This window comes from Trematomus bernacchii, unplaced genomic scaffold (genome assembly GCF_902827165.1).
Source record: "Trematomus bernacchii unplaced genomic scaffold, fTreBer1.1, whole genome shotgun sequence".
Classification (NCBI taxonomy): domain Eukaryota; kingdom Metazoa; phylum Chordata; class Actinopteri; order Perciformes; family Nototheniidae; genus Trematomus; species Trematomus bernacchii.
Window position 1 is genome coordinate 427,582 of NW_022987800.1, and position 22,902 is coordinate 450,483.

Below are 22,902 nucleotides of genomic sequence, written 5' to 3' on the forward strand. Positions count from 1 at the left end.
TCATCTGAGCCGGCCCGGCTAAAATAACTGGATGGCCTACCTGCCTGTCAGCCTTCCATCGGGGCACAAACTTATCTCGTGCCATCATTGGTCATGTGCGCGTTCGTGTGTGTTGGAGGAGGGGCTCTATAAGGAAGTGGCAGATTTTCTCCGGTTGTGTATTTTCAAATTCTAGCGATCTCGAGCTGGTTTCTCCGAAATTACCTACCCCACCTTTAAGGAGAGGAAAGGAAACAAAAGACGTGAGGAAACTAGAGAAAACAGAGATGTCAATAAACATAAAAACAAGTGCATGCTGAATAGTAAACAATAGAGAGGTGACTCAAAATACACCAAATATAAAGCAGTGACTCAAGTTTTCTTTCAGGAGAAGGAAAGGAAACAACAGAGGACAGGAAACGAGAGAAGGATCTTAAAGTGTGTGACTGATAATAACAGATTGTGGTCACTTTGAACCGGGTGACTCCTTTGAGAGTCTGTTGCTATTTTGTTTACAAAGTTGGATTTGGGGACTTCCTCTTACTGTCTGTTGTCAATAACAACATCTTGTTTAATCTTACTTTTTAAAATGATTGAGTTATCTTCAACTCTTCAAATCATCTTGATGTGCAACATAACTTTTCTTCTAAAAATGTTCCCCCTTTGTTGTAGTGTTTTCTTTAATTATAAATAAAGTTTATTTTGTGCATACAGTTGGAATAATCCTTGTACTGTACATGTCGCTGTGTGTGTCTCACATTAAAGTGAATCAATGATGTGATTTGTAAACTAACCCACAGCGCCCCCTAGCGATGTAACAGAAAATAAACTTTGTTCAAACTACAGATGGCACCCTGGAAGATCTGCAGGATTATCCCTTCTGATCGTGTGTGTGTGTGTGTGTGTGTGTGTGTGTGTGTGTGTGTGTGTGTGTGTGTGTGTGTGTGTGTGTGTGTGTGTGTGTGTGTGTGTGTGTGTGTACACTATAAACTGTAGTTTACAGTACCGCACTTTCATATATGTTCAAACTGACTCCCACTCACACACACTGTCGATTCTATCAAGGAATAAAAGGCTAAAACTCCTTCCTTAGAGAAAACTCCCCTCACATTAAAAAATGCACAAAATGCATTAACGTGCTTTAACCACTAGGCGGTGCGGGTTAAAAAAACAGTGGTCTAGTTAATAAAACATAATAATATCAGCGATTGAAATTCTGATTCCATAGATGTGTCTCCCATCACCCAAAACCCCTGACTATTCTCTCAACTCAGTATTTACATTCTTATATTCAAAGAAAATCAGTAATATCTTTAAAAACTAGTCCCTAGTCCCTTTCTATCAGCTGTGCACCGTTATGGTGTAAATATAACCTATCTACCAATTGGATCAAATATAAAAGTCAGCCGAATAAGTGTTGATACTGCAAGGAGACGTATTGTGTGAAAAGAAATGTAAGATGTTGTTTAATTGCTGATATATTTATGATCCACGTCAAGTTTTCAGTTTCGGCGGCAGTGCTTCCAGTTTGTCCAGAAGTCTTCTCATCAGGGCTCTATAAATACAGAACTACGGCAGATATGTAATATTTAATGCAGCCGAACCGTGTATTACAATGCCGTTATGTGATGACTTCCAAAGAGAAAAGCAAGAACACTCGGAATAAAGTATTATTTTTTTATGTTTTCCGATTTCATATCGCATAAACACCAAATCCCGACGTGCATTGCGGCTAAAACATCCAGGATTATGGGTAGTTCGATGTTTTAGCCTATCAAAACCTCTGAAAAAAGAAATGTGCCTCTCAGAATCTAAAGGGAAAAACCTATGGGAAAAACACAAAAGCATTGTACACAATTTAAACCAATTAATGTCGTGTAATTAACAAGGATAAACTGATGGTTTTTACACCAACGCACTACTCCACTGCGCCACACGCCACGTCTTCTTCCTCTGTTCTCTTTAGTGTTTACTTCCTGTCTATCTTCTTCTGTTCATTTCTCTGATGTCTTTTGAAATCTTTCCTTCTCATGCGCTCTTTTTTTATTTTCTTTACTAGGGGCAGTTCAGCCATCATGAATCCAACGTTTTGTGCTGTACACAAATATAAAAATGATGCATGGTGTATCTGATGGAGAAAAAAGATTGTTGTGCACATCTGGCGATAAATTGACCGGACTTCTTTCTGTGGATTGATATGACTGCACATAGTCCCCTGATCCTCTTGTAGCTACGGTCTGTTCTCATTAGCAGCGGTCTCTTAGACAAACATCAACAACCTCTGGTTGACCAATGAAAATTGAGTATTCAACTAAGCTGTTTGTTGATACAAGTTTATACGATTGTTTAAGAACAATTACCGTTTATTCAGTCTACTGTAGACCATTTCACTTTTATTTTTAATCAAAGTGTTTATAGACATTAGAGCATCAAGAGTTCCAAGCATAAAAAGACAAAATGACTCTTTAGAACAATTGTGTAAATAGGTTCGATCAAAACGAAAAAACAACAACAAAAACAGCTGATTTAAAAGAAAATATTTTTCTTTTTGAGGTGTTTCTCTTCTCTGGTGGAGATATTTCAAATGCTTCAAACTGTGCTTCAGTTTTGAATCCGGCCCTCTGATTGGCATCCAATCTGGAAAGGCACAGACAAAAGGTATTAATTCAATAATGTAAAACTGATCAAATATAGTTAAAATAATGAGCCGTCCGAGAATAGCACTTACATAACGATGATCATAGCTCGTACAACCTAGAAAGAATCCAATAACAACAGAACAGCAGTGAATATTTCAGAACATAATCTTTTTCACACAAACTGCTCTAATTGAATTCTCATTCACTAAAGTTTGCATGTCTACCCTAGTGTTAAAGAAGTCCAAGAAAATGTGTAAAAATCTGTATTTTTACAAGTTATTAAGGTCGGGCTACAGTACACATTATTTGCCAACTTTAAGACCCAAAAAATAGAGATAATTTTAAAATATTTTTTTACCAACTCTGTTTCCTGCTTTCTGGTGAATTTTATTTAACACAAATATCAAAATAAGTGAAGTGTAACAGTATTGACATTACAATACATGTTCTTAAGTTTGAATTCTTGTTCTGTGTGAAAATGACTCCGTATACTTACAGGCGGAAGAATACATTCTTCCATGAATGCATTGAACACGGCGGGTCCTATCAATCCAAATACACGGAATAAACTTCTGCAGTCCTTCCTTTATGTATTCAACTGCAGATAGTTTAATATCGTACATAGTCGTTTGAGCAGGATCTATGACACAGAAAGCCGCTGCACAGAAAGAAAAACGTATGTATAATTACTCTGGTAATATTTGTTGGTGATATATTTTTAGGAACAAAAACTTGTCGTTATGACTTGTGTATACCTTTGCAGGATGGTGGTTCTGTCCACGTGCCATTGCTTTGACACGTCACAATGTCTGGACCCTCGAGTGTGTACAATTCATTACATCGGTATTTCAAAGATATTCCGTTCACTTGCACAACATCTCCGTTTGGAACACTTGGGTAGTCTCCACAGTTGGCATCTAAAATCAAAAAGTGGCTTTTTAATATTGTCATTTAATTTTAAAAACAGGCCGGTCAACATTAACGTGTTAACGCTTGAGATTTATCTGGAAACCTAAACGTTGCTAGTGGAGCCTCGCAGCGGCGAAACTGTGGCGCGCTTACACTGTAGGAAGTGCGCTCCAAAATATTTGTTGCTCTTGTTTATTGGTATTTATTATTTTGATATTATTTATTTAAAGTTTTTCAGTTGAATTATACGTTCAGGGTAATCAACAGTTAAAAAGATACTGTTCAAATTATTATTTGTATTTGTTTTAAAGTTCAATAAATGGATGTTTTCAAAGTCAATGAATAATCGTATTTAATAATCGTGATATCAATTATTGACCAAAATAATCGTGATTATGATTTTTGCCATAATCGCACAGCCCTAATTCATAGTGCTCAGAGCAGCAACATTACAATTTGTTGGTATAAAATAAACATTGTGAAATCAGAAAGAAAAAAATGCTGCAAACAGGCAATCTGACCTCTCAAAGCCTATTAGTACTACTGTTTTAACTTAAATGGAATTAATTGTTCAATGATTATCAAATAGTTTTAATTCAATCTATATCTTGGGAATTAATTGTGCTGTTGTTGGAGACATTCAGAGCTTGACCTGCCATGCCTAGTTGGTTTGTTATGCTCTCTTTGGACAGTTGCTGTCAAGGGAGGTGTTAAGAGAGAGGTCAACTGTTTCCTTCTGCATTTCATAAAAAGTATTTTAATCTCAGAAAATGGTCTACTCACTGCACGTTGGGCCTTCAGTCCAGTTGCCTGAGATGCAAGTGATTGTTTTGGTGTCTGATCCCTCTGCAGTATATCCATCTTCACATTGATACTGAACCGTTGAATCATTTACAAACACCTCCTGGTATTCCCGATTAATGATGACTGCATGGGGGATTTTAGGGGGCTCAGCACATGATTGAGTAATCTCTGTGAAAATAAGATCATATGTTATTAAAAAAGAAGAGGTTAGGAATGAGTGGTTGAAATGATTGGTGTAGCGTGTGAGAACCCAAACGTCATAATTGTGTATTCACTTTACAGCTAGATAGAGACTGACTTTCTCTGACAGACTGGAACAGAGGACCATTTTCTATTTACACACTGGCCTGTTTTTGGATTCATATCCTTCATCACATGTTATCCTGATTGTTTGTGTGTCTTTATACCAACTACTTTGGTTTTCGATATAATTTGCATTGGGTATATCTGGCAGGCTTGTTCATCTGAGGATGAAAAAGAAACAAAAAAGTAGGAGAAAAAGTGCCCAAAAGGCTCAATATTGAATTAAAAAAAACTATTTTATTATCATGTCAGTCTATAAACTATTTATATTTGTAAGTGTAATTGTTTTAGATATGTTCAACTTTTAGCTTTCTAACTTATTTTAGTAACTTATTAAGCTGTGCCTTCTCTAAACTTTCTTATTGGGAGAGATTTTGTTAGTTTATTTCACCCTTGAGTTCTGCTATTTGCATTCAAGCCACCGCTGCGCAGCAACCGCACGTGCCTTGTTTACATAAGGGAGAAGCCAATCGTCCTAACGCTAGCTAGCATGGTGGCTATCCCCACTAAAATCCGTAGAACGACAAAGAGGATGCTTGGTAAACTGAAGAGACGAAGGAGGCGAGCTGGGACCAGATTTATAGAAAACATTTGATATAAACTGCGTCTCCCCCCTCTCCTCATGGTCAAAATAAAATCACTGGCTAATAGTGGACAAGCTACCAGCGGCAGCCAGGGGTCAGACAGAATATCTGGAGTGTAGTTTAATGTGCTTAACAGAAACATGGCTGCACCAGGATATATCTGAGGGCTGCGTTTCCATTGAAAGCTTCCGGACTGTTTGGGCTTCACAATAACTTCACCATGTCTTCATCTTGAGAGGGACTCTGTGCTGTGGAAGACGTCCTGCCTCGTTCCTGTGGCTGAGACGCTGTGTCCCAGGCTACAAGAACTCTAATGCACATTTTACTTCAACTTATGTTAATATATCAAATGTTTTTTATGGTGCAACTTTCACGAAACTTAATTCACCCCCTGGGATATATAAAGTATTTTGATAGATTAAATGACTGATTGATTATTTCCAAAGATTTATTAAAGCAACTAACATCTTAAAGCTAAATCAGAATTTTCATGTATTTTTTATTGTTTGAAAAAATACCTGAAAGGTGACAGACACCAACCAGTGTCTCAATCAAACAAACAAGGGGACGTAATATAGAAAACGTACCTATACATTGGGGTTTAGGAGACCAATTGCCATTTTGACACCTGCTGGTCCCCCACCAGCCCTTCCCTGCTGGTTTAAGTCCGTCATGACAGGCATAACTGAGCGTGGCTTCATGATTATAAGCTGATTGTCCAGGGGAAAAAAACCCGCCATTCAGACTGGGAGCAGGACAAGGCTGAGCTGCACTTTGTGCTGAAATATAACGACAAACATAACTGTCAAATAATATATATCCAGACAAATTAAGAAGTTTTTAAGTAACAGAGTTGAATTTCCTTACCATGCAGCACTTGTGGATTCCAAACCAGGAGAAGAAAAACAAGATATCTCACGCACATTTCGTCAGGAATGAAATAATGAAGCCAAACGGGTTTTCAGTTAAGATCAGGACCAGTTAATAATTGTTGAGGGCAATCAGCCAAAAAGCAAAGAAGTTAAGAAATAGTAAACATTCAGCTGAGTTACAGTCATCATGCTGTACACACAAACAGCCTCCGTGGACTTCAGTATCCAATATTGATGCTGAATATCATTTGGAATCATACCCTTACTTATTTTGTGAACAATTATTAGAAGTGAGCACCAGTACTCTGTAATTTCCTGTTCAAGGACACATTTTATGATGAGAAACATTCTGTATCTCATATATTTTTATCTACATCTGAAAGTTAGGATTCCATTACCGACTGTATCTGAGTGTTGAATGCAGCGCTTGTTAAGTCAATAAAAGCAATTTGGCTATAACTTCATTATCAGAATATAACATAATAATATACATTTTCCATTATCGATGAAGCCATTAGAACCACATCATCTGCAAAAAGCAGTGGTGCAATCCTTAGCCCACCGAACTGCAGACCCCCTCCCCCACGACTACGCCTCAAAATCCTATCCATGAATATTACAAACAGGATTGGTGACAAAGCGCAGCCCTGGCGGAGGCCAACCCTCACCGGAAATGTGACTTACTGCCGAGGACCCGGACACAGCTCTCGCTTTGGGAGTACAGAGATTGGATGGCCCTGAGTAGAGACACCCTCACCCCATACTCATACAGGGGGGCCGTTCCTCCCAATCACGCCCCTCCAAGTGTCTCCATCATTGCCCACATGTGCGTTGAAGTCTCCCAGCAAGACTAAGGAGTCCCCTTCAAGAGCCCCATACAGGACTCTTTTCAGGGTCTCCAAGAAGGCTGAATACTCTGAACTGCTGTTTGGTGCATAAGCACACACAACAGTCAGAGTTTTCCCCCCCATAACCCGTAGGCGTAGGGAGGCGACCCTATCGTCCACTGGGGTAAACTCCAACAAAGAGGCACCCAACCGGGGGCTTGTGAGTATCCCCACACCCGCCGGGCGCCTCACACCTTGGGCAACTCCGGAGAAGAATAGAGTCCAACCCCTATCCAGAAGTAAGGTTCCAGAGCCGACGCTGTGCATAGAGGTGAGCCCAACCAGATCCAACTGGTAACGCTCCACCTCCCGCACAAGCTCCGACTCCTTCCCCCCCAGAGAGTTGACGTTCCACGTCCCCAAGGCAAGACCCTCTGCTTTCACTGCCACCCTTCTGGCAGCGCACCCGACCCCATCGCGGTTTCCCGTAGGTGGTGGGCCCGCGGGACGGAGACGCGGAGGTGTTGCCCACGTTGCCTTTTCGGGCTGTGCCCGGCCACCAGACGCTCGCTGACGAGTCCCCTTCTGGGCCTGGCTCCAGAAGGGGACCCCGGGCTTCCTCCGGGCCAGGTCTTTGAACCAATTTTAGTCTGGCCCCTTGCCTGAGACCAATTTGCCATGGGAGACCCTACCAGGAACACAAGGTTCCAGACAACACAGCCCCCAGGTTCATCAGGGCACACAAACCTCTCTACCACGGTAAGGTGCTGGTTCTTCAGAGAGGACCCTGACTTGCTTAATAAGAATTTTGTTTTCTTCTAACAATTTAAGTGTTTTGTGTTCAGTAACATTTCTACATAAAGTGTATTTTTAATGTATTTAAATATTTTCATAGTCTAGTAGAGACATTTTCTAATGCTTTTCACTATTTGAAATGGCCATGCATCAAGTTTATTTTATTATTATTTCTAATTATTGTTGAATCAGTAGTTGACTTCACCTTAAATTCTGCCATATTTGGTTAGACCATGGAAGCCATTTCATTTTGGACAAGGGTCATTTGTAACATCTTATAATTCACCAATCCATAATGACACAGAACTAATAAAAAGTATTCTTATTGGCGCATTTCTCAGTAAATTGTCAACTTACTGCACGTTGGGCCTTCAGTCCAGTTTCCTGAGATGCAAATGATTGTTTTGGTGTCTGGTCCCTCTGCAGAATATCCATCTTCACAATTATACTGCAGTTGTGAGTTTACAGCAAACACCTCCTGGTATCCCTTACCAATGATAACTGCATGGGGGATTTTAGGGGGATCACCACATGATTCGGTACTCTCTGAAAATGAGAAAATAAATAAGAGATAGCAAGGAAAAAGTGTCTCGATGTAGAGTTCTATGATTCTTAGAGTTGGTGACATTGATTTTAAGATTTAGACAAGGATTTGATTCTGACAACTGTTGTTTTTTTGTTTTTTTTGACTGACTTACTTACTTTCACAGATTGGGACAGAGGACCATGCTCCGTTTATACACTGCGCTGTGGCGTCACGGCCTTTGTGTTCATATCCTTCGTCACATCTTACCCAGATTCTGTCTCTCTCCCCATACCAACCATCTGTGCTTGCATCATAGTTTCCATTTGGGATAGTCAGTGGCACACAGGCTTTTTCATCTGAGTTGAAAAATAAATTAATAACATTTGAAATAAAGTGCAGCACACGACAGCTCCTATGCATTGTCCTTTATTCAGTGGACGTTAGGACCCCCAAATACTTTTTCAAGATCAACAATGAAGAAAAAATGATACCATCTTGACAGTCTTTTCATTTTTAAAAAGCCATTATTTGAGTGAACAATATCTCTACGGTTGTATTAACCCTTATGTTGTGTTATGGGTCTCCCGTGACCCGTTTCAAGTTAAAATTATATAATAACTACGCTCTAGTTTTTTTTATCGGAACAAGGCTTCATGATATCCTCCACAACAGATATATAAACAATACAAAACTACGGTGGCCCGGAAGTGCAAGACACCACAGCATTTCAGAAAACACCACAGCATTTCAGAAAACACTACAGCATTTCAGAAAACACTACAGCATTTCAGAAAACACCACAGCATTTCAGAAAACACAACAGCATTTCACAAAACACAACAGCATTTCAGAAAACGCCGCAGCATTTCAGAAAACACAACAGCATTTCACAAACACAACAGCATTTCACAACAGCATTTCACAAAACACAACAGCATTTCACAAAACACAACAGCATTTCACAAAACACAACAGCATTTCACAAAACACAACAGCATTTCACAAAACGCCGCGGCATTTCACAAAACACAACAGCATTTCACAAAACACAACAGCATTTCACAAAACACAACAGCATTTCACAAAACGCCGCGGCATTTCACAAAACACAACAGCATTTCACAAAACACAACAGCATTTCACAAAACGCCGCGGCATTTCACAAAACACAACAGCATTTCACAAAACACAACAGCATTTCACAAAACACAACAGCATTTCAGAAAACACCACAGCATTTCACAAAACACAACAGCATTTCACATTGGACGGAAAGGGTATTCCTTTAGGGAGAACACTTCTTGTTTGTGATTGGACAGAGCCAGCCAGAGAAGCACTGCTGTGATTGGTTGTTTTTGCTGCCAGTCAAGAAATGACGCTTCGTGATCGGTCAGCAGCCGACAGCGCAACATGTCCGAACACATCAACCGTTAGCTGTTAGCACTCAGAGCTCACAGCTCCTCATATCTGTTCAGAAACTGGACAAAAGTTAAACAAGTACAAACCACAGACTGTCTATGTCATGGCGAATACAGTCGCTGCTTTATTTATGTCTGTATGACGCTGTTGTGAGTGTGGACGGAGCAGCTACAGGTTAGTTTAGCCTGATCGATCCGCCCCCTCTCCAGCACGTCTTGTTTGAATGACAGGAGTAAACACTGACAGCTGCAGTGAAACTCGAGCGATTAGAGCGATGCAAAAAAAACATGAATTAATGCTTTATTAATTCATGGTTTTTAAGGGGCTTATCTCCATGTAAATACTATGGTAGACTACCCAATATTCGCATCGCTCTAATCGCTCGAGTTTCACGGCGGCTGTCAGCTGTGTTTGCTCCTGTCATTCAAACAAGACGCGCTGGAGAGGGGGCGGGGCGTATCTCCATGTAAATCCTATGGGAGATACCAACTACAACAAAATGAACATATTGACCGTGATTTAATTGTAATACACGTTTCAAAGTGATGCCGAAGTAACTACATACTGATACCGGTTAGTAAAAACCATGAATTAATGCTTTGACAAGTCTGCAGACAAGACGGCAGGCGAAAAGCTTTTAAAATGCTTGTTTTCTGAATGGAATCGGATCGATCAGGCTAAACTAACCTGTAGCTGCTCCGTCCACACTCACAACAGCGTCATACAGACATAAATAAAGCAGCGACTGTATTCACCATGACATAGACAGTCTGTGGTTTGTACATGTTTAACTTTTGTCCAGTTTCTGAACAGATATGAGGAGCTGTGAGCTCTGAGTGTGTGCTAACAGCTATATGTCCCAACACATCAGCCGTTAGCTGTGAGCACACACTCAGAGCTCACAGCTCCTCATATCTGTTCAGAAACGGGACAAAAGTTAAACAAGTACAAACCATAGACTGTATATGTCATGGCGAATACAGTCGCTGCTTTATTTATGTCTGTATGACGCTGTTGTGAGTGTGGACGGAGCAGCTACAGGTTCGTTTAGCCTGATGGATCCGATTCCATTCAGAAAACACGCATTTTAAAAGCTTTTCGCCTGCCGTCTTGTCTGCAGACTTGTCAAAGCATTAATTCATGGTTTTTACTAACCGGTATCAGTATTTAGTTACTTCGGCATCACTTTGAAACGTGTATTACAATTAAATCATGGTCAATATGTTCATTTTGTTGTCGAGTTTCACCGCAGCTGTCAGTGTTTACTCCTGTCATTCAAACAAGACGTGCTGGAGAGGGGGCGGATCGATCAGGCTAAACTAACCTGTAGCTGCTCCGTCCACACTCAACAGCGTCATACAGACATAAATAAAGCAGCGACTGTATTCGCCATGACATAGTCAGTCTGTGGTTTGTACTTGTTTAACTTTTGTCCAGTTTCTGAACAGATATGAGGAGCTGTGAGCTCTGAGTGTGTGCTAACAGCTAACGGTTGATGTGTTCGGACATGTTGCGCTCGGGTGCTGACCAATCACGAAGCGTCATTTCTTGACTGGCAGCAAAAACAACCAATCACAGCAGTGCTTCTCTGGCTGGCTCTGTCCAATCGCAAACAAGAAGTGTTCTCCCTAAAGGAATACCCTTTCCGTCCAATGTGAAATGCTGTGGTGTTTTGTGAAATGCTGTTGTGTTTTGTGAAATGCTGTTGTGTTTTGTGAAATGCTGTTGTGTTTTGTGAAATGCTGTTGTGTTTTCTGAAATGGTGTAGCGTTTTCTGAAATGTTGTTGTGTTTTGTGAAATGCTGTGGTGTTTTCTGAAATGCTGTTGTGTTTTCTGAAATGCTGTTGTGTTTTGTGAAATGCTGTTGTGTTTTGTGAAATGCTGTTGTGTTTTGTGAAATGCTGTGGTGTTTTCTGAAATGCTGCGGCGTTTTGTGAAATGCTGTTGTGTTTTGTGAAATGCTGCGGCGTTTTGTGAAATGCTGCGGCGTTTTCTGAAATGCTGCGGCGTTTTGTGAAATGCTGTTGTGTTTTCTGAAATGCTGTTGTGTTTTCTGAAATGGTGTGGCGTTTTCTGAAATGCTGTTGTGTTTTCTGAAATGCTGTTGTGTTTTCTGAAATGCTGTTGTGTTTTCTGAAATGCTGTGGCGTTTTCTGAAATGCTGTGGCGTTTTCTGAAATGCTGTTGTGTTTTCTGAAATGGTGTAGTGTTTTCTGAAATGCTGTTGCGTTTTCTGAAATGCTGTTGCGTTTTCTGAAATGCTGTTGCGTTTTCTGAAATGCTGCGGTGTTTTCTGAAATGCTGTGGTGTTTTGTGAAATGCTGTGGTGTCTTGCACTTCCGGGCCACCGTACAAAACAGATTTTGACCATTTTTGACAAGTCTGAAGGTCTCTAAAAAAAAAAGTGTATAATTTGGTATTCGGGTCTGGGGAGACCCAGCAGAATTGTTTTGGGTGACTCGAGGTCAAATTTGGCCCAATCAAGATTCATCTTTGACTTTAGACACCCCTCCCCCACCCCCTTCATCAACTGTAACAATAATTTTTCGCAACATGCACCTGGTCTCCCCGCCCTCTGTCCCCCTCCCCCCACGGGAACTCCACCTTTCTCAAAGAATATGTACACTCTAACACTTGAACCTGAACACACACATGCACGTGTGCAATATGTGGTGTAATGTGTTTTGGGCCATAACATTAAATTACAACAGGATTGTATGGTTATGAATGCATTATAAGTTAGTTATGATGTAGTTAAAACAATATTGGATGATAGTCTTTTTTGTGTGTGTTTTGGACTGAGTGGGTCATGGGTCAAAAGTGACCCGCGAACACCATGAACTGTCATAGTGTTATGTCACGGTTTTAGTTTTGTCTGTCTTGTAATGGGTTTTATTTTGCTATTCTGTTCTCCCTGTCTCTTGTTTTCCTTCCTGTGTTTTTCCTCCTGTGTCTGATTGTCTGATTGTGTTCACCTGTTGCCCTTGTGTTTCTGCCTCCCCTGCCCAGCTGTGTCTTGTCCTGTGATTACCCCTCTTTGTATTTAGTCTTGTCTTCCCCTGTGTTCCTTGTCGGTTCATTGTCTTTCCTGTCTCCTTCCATGTCGGTCACGGTCAGTTTTGGTGTTGTTGCTACCTTGTGCTACCTATGTGTTTCATGTTAAAGCTCGCTTTTTGTTTCTAGACCTTTTTACCTTTTCTTGTAGTCTGCATTTGGGTCCTACCTTTTCCACGCATTCTAACATGAACGGTAACAGCTTTTGAACACAACACAAGTTAAACCAAACATTATTGTAAAATGTAACCAGAACTCATATATTTATTTCATTGTTTTATATTAAATAAGTTCGGCACAAAATGAACCAGTATCTGAAATAAAAAGGAATCTTTGACAACTCTTTAAATGTTATCCTAAAATATGTGTGTGCCGCCGGGTTGTGTTGGTGTTTGTATAATTCATATCTGTTTGTTGGTGACATTGGTGAAGATGGATGGAGACATTTAACAAAAAGCTGACTAATGTACAACAAATATATCATTAAACATACCTGACATACAGGTACAAAAGCAGGACATTATCCTTTAAATCCCAATCAGAATGAAATGAAAATAAATCTTTGGGCAGTACTGAAAGGTTTTTCCAAAAGGTATAATAAAAAAAAGAAAAGTATAACACTGTACACTAAAAAACACAACGTAGAGTGGCTCATTTAAACAAACCACCAGAAAAACTATAGAAAACGTACCTATACATTGGGGTTTAGGAGACCAATTGCCATTTTGACACCTGCTGGTCCCCCACCAGCCCTTCCCTGCTGGTTTAAGTCCGTCATGACAGGCATAACTGAGCGTGGCTTCATGATTATAAGCTGATTGTCCAGGGGAAAAAAATCCGCCATTCAGACTGGGAGCAGGACAAGGCTGAGCTGCACTTTGTGCTGAAATATAACGACAAACATAACTGTCAAATAATATATATCCAGACAAATGAAGAAGTTTCAGAGTAACAGAGTTTAATTTCCTTACCATGCAGCACTTGTGGATTCCAAACCAGGAGAAGAAAAACAAGATATCTCAAGCTCATTTTGTCAGGAATGAAATAATGAAGCCAAACGGGTTTTCAGTTAAGATCAGGACCAGTTAATAATTGTTGAGGGCAATCAGCCAAAAAGCAAAGAAGTTGAGAAATAGTAAACATTCAGCTGAGATACGGTCATCATGCTGTACACACAAACAGCCTCTGTGGACTTCAGTCAGATCAGTCGCATTTTACAAAAGCACTTTGCTTTGTTGAGATCAACAGTGTGTACAGCTGTTTTTATCATTATCCCGCTTTGGTTCACACATTTATTTATTTTTATCAAATTAAATCCTAAACCTCCAATATTTATGCTAAATATCATTTGGAATCATACCCCTTACTTATTTTGTGATTTTGTTTTAGAAGTGAGCACTAGTTCTCTGGTGATTTCCTGTTCAAGGACACATGTTATGATGAGAAACATTCTGTATTGAGCTTCTTCTGCCTGCGATATGCTCCCAATCTCATGTTTTATTCATATTTTTATCTACATCTGAAAGTTAGTATTGCAAATTACGATTGTGTTGTCAAACCAACTTTAAAATTGCATTCCACTACCGACTGTATCTGAGTGTTGAATGCAGCGCTTGTTAAGTCAATAAAAGCAATTTGGATTTGTATTATGGTCCAAGAGTTTATCAACTATAACTTCATTATCAGAATATAACATAATAATATACATTTTCCATTATCGGCCGGAACATTGTCTTTACAGGATAATCCCATTTTATAAACACTAAAGCTGAACATTGTATCATCTAATGTACAGTATGACTACATTACCTCCATCTGCTCCTGGTGTTACTGGTTATGATTAAATAATAAGTACAGTGAGTTCCGGTTTGGCGAATGGCGGAGTAAGCTGCTAGTCGGAAGAGCTCTGTCACCATTTAACATTTATTTGTCATTTGCCCTACTGATTTCCCATCTAAACTTGCAAGGCCTGCTTCTAAGAGTGACTTTGACTTGGTTTCGACTGTACGCGGTTTGTCATGGGGAAGAAGACCAAGAAAAGCGACAACAATGAGAGCGACGGCGGGGGACGAGGAGGGCTGTGGGTTAGCTTCACAAGCTAGCAACAACTCCGCACATGGCGAGGCCGGCAACCAGGCGCTGTCTCTCTCTGACATACAGAAGCTACTCACCGGCATGGAAGAGCGTATAATTGGAAGCTTGACAGCACAAAAAACATCCAACCACCACGCCGCTATAATCAGGCACGATGAACAAACACCTCCCCTGAAATCTCTAATGCCACACTGTGGGAGACCCTTAAAGTTTACCTCAGAGGGCATAGTATAGTTTACTCCTCTAGAATCAATAGAGGAAAATATTCAAAGCTACAAGAGATACCCCATCAAATCGCGATTATTGACTCGAAATATGTTCTATCTCCAACCCCAGATCTTTATAAGGAGCGTCTAAAACACGACGGTGCGGGACACACCAATCTGAGTAGGTCGACAGGACGCTCATCGACGGCCAGACATCTATCGACATCTATCGACGGCCGAAATCGGCTTGGTGTGGAGGGGCCTTAACTGAGCTCCAACAATCTGTGCGTGTCGTGTAGAGCTGAGATTATGGAGGATTTGCGCTGTTATCCAGGCGTTAATGCCAGTGTGTATGGTTTGCAGGAAGAGGTCAATATAGATTATGATATAGTGATATAGGATAAGGAGGAATATGGATCGGAAAGATTATAGATATATTGAGGAATGGGGGATTAAGTCTGGATTATTCATGTGAATGTGATCTGCTGCGGGGATATTTGCTTCATATATACATCAAAAGTCATAGGGAATAAACTAAATGAGGAATAAAATACATTAAAGGTAGGGTATAGGTAAATTTGAGAAACCGGCTCGAGATACACTTTTTGTTATATTCCATGGAATGCTCTTAACATCCCGATAGCAATGAATATCTGAAGTGCTTTGACAAAAAAATCCATAAAAAAATGTCATCTGTAAAAAGTACGACCAATCATTTTAGCCGGCCCGGCTAAAATAACTGGATGGCCTACCTGCCTGTCAGCCTTCCATCTGGGCACAAACTTATCTCGTGCCCTCATCATTGGTCATGTGCGTGTTCGTGTGTGTTGGAGGAGGGGCTCTATAAGGAAGTGGCAGATTTTCTCCGGTTGTGTATTTTCAAATTCTAGCGATCTCGAGCCGGTTTCTCAAATGTACCTACCCCACCTTTAAATGTGTTCAAATGAATACGTTTGCATGATATTTAACTATGAGGAACGTATGTGATACTTTACGGTAAGAAGTATGTCATAAAGGTTTTTAAGCAACTACTGTAGCTACATTTTAGGGAATATTTTAAACATTTTTGGGAAGCCATTATGTTAGCATAAAGACAGGAAAGCATGGAAAAAAATACTTTTAAAAGTGTTACAAATATGCCCCTGTGTACACAAACACCCATGTGATTATAGGGTTTAAAAATCAGACATTCAAATTTAACAGATTCAAAATAAACCTCGTGAAAAATAAATATATTTGTAGTTTTAGACGTAATAAATGTACATATTTGTGCTGCAATGACTTCATGTTGTTGAAGGTTGTTTGTTTGGTACCAGAACTGTATTTTGAATTTAAAAGTCAAGAAAGTAAATAGGTGCATCAATGTTTTTACACTCTACATATAATATACAGTGTTTTTTGTCTTTCCCTCTGCTTTTTCCAATTGTTTACTTAATCAGGAAGGTTTCACAGGGAGGCCCTCATTTACCAGAAGTTCTTTAATTAAAGAATCAGGTTTATTGCAAAGTAGGTTTTAAACATACAGGGAATGTGTCTTTGGGTACATGGAGTATACATAAAAACAGCTAAAGAAGATAAAAAGTAAGAAAAACAAACATAAAATGTGATAAAAACAATTGAAACTATTATACGTTAAGATGTGAGAAATGATTTACATTAAATCTGAATATACTAAAAAAAACTGCGTGCAGTATACTGTTGCAAAGTATTTGGAATAATACAATAAAATATGTGTAGTATTATAATGGAAGTGGATGATAGTTTACAGATGTGCAAAATATTTGGAGGGTTGTGCAGAAGAGGCAATATTTAAATAAAATAAATACAATGGCTAAATTAGACTCTAAACACAAATATGAGAATCCACCAGAAATATAAAATACTAAAAACTATTAAAAATGTTCTTTTAGTAGACAACAGTTAGGTTTTATGAAGAAAACGACTGGTCAGAACAATACAAGTGTGTGTGTGTGTGTGTGTGTGTGTGTGTGTGTGTGTGTGTGTGTGTGTGTGTGTGTGTGTGTGTGTGTGTGTGTGTGTGTGTGTGTGTGTGTGTGTGTGTGTGTGTGTGTGTGTGTGTGTGTGTGTGTGTGTGTGTGTGTGTGTGTGTGTGTGTGTGTGTGTGTGTGTGTGTGTGATGGAGGTCAATTCAGTTCAGATGGGCTTGTCTCCTAAGAAAGTTGTTTTGATTAAAGTCCAGGGCGAGACTGCAGAAAACCCAGAGACCTCCGACTGCTCTTTTTCTGTCTTCACGTCTTTCTCAATTAATATCAATGGGGCTTTGGCATAGGAGACATGTTTAATGATCCTAAAAACAACACAGGGTCTTTTGTTGTTGTTTTGAACATGTGCATTCATGTGTTCCCGGTTAAATAAATATATAAAGTGTATGTCTGTTTAAATTGCATTGTGGTGCAGTGTGCCTGTTCTGTAATAACAGAGTGTGTGTGTAACAAAGGGAAGCATGCTCTCCTTTGTGTTTCCTCTGAGTGTGTTGCAGCTTTGTTGGCTCTGCTCCTTTGTTGCAAGTACAAAAGAAACAGAGAGAGACTGAAGGGCTGATCCAGGACCAGCAGAGGGCGCTGTGTCACGGTGAGAATCAAGAAAAGGGAGAAGAGCAGGGTCTGTAATTGGCTGTAAAGATAAGAATAAACAATGGCTAGGCTGGGAATATTGTCATGTGTACAGTAGCTACAGTGCAGATATGGCAATGAAAAACTGAAGTCACAGGCTCCTCCAACAGTGCAACATGGATATATATAGGACATCAAACAAATAAAACACATCAAATACAGCAAGAGAATGTTTTGATATGTGCACCACTTTTTCACATGGTTGATTTTGTCCCAATTACAATTTCAAAGCATCTTTTTTTCTGAATAATATCTTGCAAAGAAATCTATCTCTCTACCTGTCTGTATCTATCTATCTCTCTCTCAATCTATCTATCAATACCTGTCTATCTATCTATCTATCTATATATCTATCCATCCATCCATCTATCCATCCATCCATCCATCCATCTATCTATCTATCTATCTATCTATCTATCTATCTATCTATCTATCTATCTATCTATCTATCTATCTGCACAAGACGTAATCATACAATACAATGTAAATATAGAAAAAACAAACATGCAAACATTATATATATATATACAAAATTGACCAATAAAACAATACAATTCTGGACATAGATTCCTGTTATTCGCAATTTCCCTATTGCACTGCGTAAATTGTATACTTGAAAGACCATTTACCAATCTTTCAGACTCCCTATGACCTTTCCACTTTTCAAAACAAAGGGACGCCGTTGTAAACAATACACGCAGCAAAATAAAAGCTAAACAACACTCTTATGTGATTCTGCAAATGTGGCTCTTTTCTACTTTACAGAGGAGCAACATGGCTCGCTCCTATAGGCTCTTATTAGCTATTAACAGTACTTTTAGTACATGTAAAGTCTGAAAGTAGAGCCTAAGAAACCCTGCGATGCATCACAGAGCGATCTCACAAAGCAACTTTACAAATGACTTGATTTTGCGGGTTGAATTTGCATCATTTAACCGACAACCTAGCAACCAGTTGATACGCACACTTAAACACATGCAAACACGCACCTGGGCCTGAACACACACACTCCTTTTGTTCTCTCGCTCATGTCAAATAACATGTGCCGCAATCAGTGTCTTAAGTCTCACGAAACCATGATAAAACAGCTGGTTTTACTCAAAAACATGCTGCTCGACATGACCGCACCTATTGTTTCGAAGACAACGAAAGCACTGAAACAATACGCCTGGGTGTTTTTCTAAGGGTTGAGAGAATATGACAGGAATTTGGGATTCTGCGGAATTTCAGACGTACAAGAACAACCTCAGATGCTCCTAGTTTAATATTGAAGTGAGACAGAAACCAGGCTGAAGGTTGGAGGCTAAGTGAGTCCAGATATTCCCACAGTTAGCAGATGAAAGGCTCTGGTGCAAATGCAAATGCATAAAACTTAAAATGTGTGCATCCAAAATATTTGCAAAGGCATGCAAGAAAACTGACCTAATAACAGTTTATAAGTTAAAGGGGAATACAAATATTTAACTTACAGTAACACTATTTTCTAAAGTATAGCAGTGATAAAACTCACAGCGAAAGCATGTTGTGACAATAGAGCAGTCCTTCATCTTCTCAAGAGAGTGGGGTTGAGTATATTAACTCAATATAATTAGTAGGCATCAAAAAAGGAGTGTTTTCAAAGCCTATAAACATACCAGGAATGTTATGGAAAAGGGCATACAAACTCTTCTGATGTAACGTGAGGTTAAAACTGAAAAGGCACATTTTTCTAGATGCTTCTTGTTTACTATTAAAGGTCCCCTATTATACTGTTTTTCATCAATATATCACAGGTCTCAGATATATACAAAACATGTCTCTGAAGTGTTTGGCTCCAAACACCAAACAGATCATTGCAGCATCCCATAATCCCCTCTGTTTCAGCCCTGTTTCAAAAGTGCTGATTCTCTGTCTGTTACTTTAGATGAAATTAAGGAGCCACTCCCCACGCCCCTCTGAGAGAGATTTGGTTAAAAAGAACACAATGGCCGCTTTCACACCAAGTACTTTGCCGTACTTAGTTCCCAGCACTTAGTTCCCAGCACTTAGTTCCCAGCACTTAGTTCCCAGCATTTAGTTCCCCCATGGAACTAAAGAGCAGATCGCGTTCACACCGGAATAAGTCCCTGAGGGAGGATTAGGCAAATGAAGCCGCTGACGTCACTTCTTCTTCTTTTGCTTTGGGTTTAATGGCAGGCCGCAAACAACTTCACGTCGTATACTGCCACCCGAAGTCCCCGGCCAGAAGTCCCCGGAGTTGGGGACTGGCTTCAGTAGAAGCTGCTGGGACTCCCAGCAGCTTCTACTGAAGCCTTCAGAGTAAATCGCCAGAACGCCGACACCTCCTCATCACTCCACCGCTCCCATGTTTTATTTTTGTGTGGCCATAAGTTAGTCTCTCTCCGTTGGTGCGCGGGGCTAATGCTAATGCTAATAATGCTAATGCCAGCAAATACAATGGTGGCTTCAAAAAACTTTTCAGAGTTTCACGGGGCGTGGTTTGCAATTCGCCCAGCCAATCAGAAATGTGTACTTTTTTCTCCCCAGGAAAGTACCACCTCTCTAGCAGGGACTAAAAAGGGGGTAAAAGTTCTCATGAACTAAGTTCTCTTTTTGGTGTGAACGCAAAATTCCAGGCACTAACAGAACTAAACGGGAAAAGTTCGGGTAAAAGTACTCCGGTGTGAAAGCGCCTAATGGTGCTCTAGGAGGAGATTCAGGTGATAAGGTGGGGGGGGGGGGGTTACCTTAGTAGGTGATTGGCTAATGGTTACTCAAGCCAAAACATCGTTATGACATCATAAAGTGGCCAACATCTGATCAGCTCATTTTCAGACAGGTTTTTATATAAATGGATCAGGACAAAAAGAGAGAGAATCTTTTTTCCTGAAACTTTCAGAATCTCTTTACACAGAGGGGACACATATTGATGTAGAAGAGACATGAAGAAGTCGAATTTGCTTAATAGGTGACCTTTAATATTAAAGTGAGACAGAAACCAGGCTAAAGGTTGGAGGCTATGTGAGTCCAGATATTCCCACAGTTAGCAGATGAAAGGTGGGTCTGACTGACGGAGGTTAGCAGAACCGGGCTTCCTTTGAAAAGCAGCTGACAATTCCCCGGGGAGAGTTGGGTTTCGACTGGCAGCTCTCATAGTGGGAGAGATTGGGAGGCCTTGGCTCTCACAATGCTGTCCAGTTTTTTCCGTAACAAGAGGTTAAAGAGGTGAAAGAGTGATAGAGGGAAACAAGAGGGTAAATTATAGCATGGTCTTGCAAATTACTTGCCCTTCAAATCGCCAGTTTGTTTTGAGTCAGGCTAATTTCATACGTTTATTGGGCCGATTTTCCCAAAATACCTCAACTTTTGGTGCATTATAGCGTACTGATGTTATACTCCTTGAAACCTACGCTCTTAAATTGGTGGACAGAACTTTTTGAGTCTGTGATTTGGTTTTTAACTGCATTTATAACATCCATCTCCCTTTGTTCTTTTGTAATTTACACTGTAAAGACGGCCCTTTCCAATCTCTTACAATAAGGGCCCTTGAAACCTGTGATGCCTTATGCTAAGCTAACGAGTCTTAGGCAATCTCTGAAGTGAATTCCCAAATATTACGTTGGTATTGATGTTGCAAATGACCTTGAAAGTAATAGACAAACTCACCATTAGAGCAATATTGTGTAATGCTATATCAAAGGTCCAGAACTGCAACTAATTTGACTTTTTGGTTGAAACGTATCTTAACAAGAAAACGTATTTCTAGAGAAGTCAGGAGAAGTCAACTTCATTGTCAATCGTTCAGTTTGTGTGTACAGACAGAGAGATCGAAATACCGTTTCCCACAATCCCGAATACAAAAATACAAATATATATAAAAATATGTATACAAATATGTATATCCTATATATACACAATCAACAGACACATTTATACATACAGTATGCACACACTTAGACGTGAAAAAAGCACAAAAATCAATATATACAAATTAACAGTCACTTCTATATCTTTGGGAAATGTACATTAGTGTAAGATTGTCCATAGCAGCGTAAAAAGTGTCTGGTGTTGGATTTGAGTGTCTGAGTGTGTATTATTGTATAGTTGTCAAATTGTAGGCCAATGCATGATGTATTACAAACACATTGGAGAGAATACACAGTATAATGCATGAGGACAGAAACAAATTACCAATTCAATGACATTTAGCAGACAGGTGGTCGAGAGTTGGTAAAACATGGCAGTGTTTGAAGGGTCTGATTCCCAGCGGGACCAGCTGCGCTTCACATGATCCCACTCCAAGGTGTTTGGGATAAAAGTATCCAGCAGATTGTTGCACGCAGAGTGTAGTAGAGGCTTGGGAGGCCGAGCGTGGCATTCTCCGAGAAGTGGAGGAGGAACTCAGATCCTCCGCTGGGAAAAGGGGGGGGGGGGGAGTCCTGCTCGAATGCTTTAGGAACCAGAGGTGGGAAGTAGTGGAGTACAAATACTTCGTTATTGTACTTAAAGGTGGGGTAGGTAATTCACGTCAGAAACCCTTTTTGTTATATTCCATGGAAAGCTGCATCCCGATAGCAATGAATACATTAAATGCTTTGACAATAAATACATTAAAACATGTCATCTGTGGAAGCCGTAATACTGTAAAAAGCACGACCAATCATTTGAGCCGGCCCGGCTAAAATAACTGGATGGCCTACCTGCCTGTCAGCCTTCCATCTGTGCACAAACTTATCTCGTGCCCTCATTGGTCATGTGTGCGTTCGTGTGTGTTGGAGGAGGGGCTCTGTAAGGAAGTCTGAAGGAAGGGGCAGATTTTTTCCGGCTGCGTATTTTCAAATTCTCGCGCACTCGAGCTGGTTTCTCCATTCTTACGTACCCTAGCTTTACTGTAAGTACATCTTTCTGGTATCAGTACTTTACTCCACTACTTATTTTTCTGACGACGTTTTACTTTTACTTCACAAATACCTGTACATTAAACATTATAATACATTTTTGTGTACAGACAGAGAGATCGAAATGCCGTTACCCACAATCCCGAATACAAAAATACGTCTAAAAATACATCTAAAAATATGTATATCCTATATATACACAATCAACAGACACATTTATGCATATGCACACATTAGAATAGATCCACATTAGCCATTAGCTTAGCACAAAGACAGTTTCGTTCAAAGTTTTCAAAGCATCCTGATGTGAAATACTTTTTCAAAAGCGTGACGAATGGCAGATGCCGTGGAAGGCTGGGTGTAATGAAACGTGGATTTGA

At 39.9% G+C, this 22,902-nt stretch overlaps 1 protein-coding gene across 2 annotated transcripts; it reads right to left on the reverse strand.

Annotated features, from left to right (window-relative positions):
- Window positions 1-2,501: 2,501 nt before the first annotated feature.
- LOC117497950 (complement factor H-like) lies at window positions 2,502-13,766 on the reverse strand. Of its 2 annotated transcripts, XM_034149985.1 has the most exons (10): window positions 13,684-13,766; window positions 13,404-13,595; window positions 8,415-8,594; window positions 8,070-8,258; window positions 5,806-5,997; window positions 4,311-4,499; window positions 3,374-3,535; window positions 3,115-3,276; window positions 2,708-2,733; window positions 2,502-2,616 (listed from the first exon to the last, which is right to left on the reverse strand). In XM_034149985.1, exons 1-10 carry the CDS (start codon window positions 13,739-13,741, stop codon window positions 2,581-2,583), a joined length of 1,386 nt encoding a protein of 461 aa, XP_034005876.1. In that variant the 5' UTR covers window positions 13,742-13,766; the 3' UTR covers window positions 2,502-2,580. The 2 variants fall into 2 exon arrangements, with proteins under 2 accessions (XP_034005876.1, XP_034005877.1); XM_034149986.1 differs by lacking the exon at window positions 5,806-5,997.
- Window positions 13,767-22,902: the final 9,136 nt, after the last annotated feature.

Excerpts from the sequence above, each read along its gene's own strand:
- LOC117497950 (XM_034149985.1), bottom strand. The coding sequence starts at position 13,741 with ATGAGCTTGAGATATCTTGTTTTTCTTCTCCTGGTTTGGAATCCACAA. Across the intron at positions 8,595-13,403 it reads TCCTAAACCCCAATGTATAG|ATGAAAAAGCCTGTGTGCCA; the intron begins GTACGTTTTCTA and ends TTTTCAACTCAG. Across the intron at positions 4,500-5,805 it reads TCCTAAACCCCAATGTATAG|AGATTACTCAATCATGTGCT; the intron begins GTACGTTTTCTA and ends TTATTTTCACAG.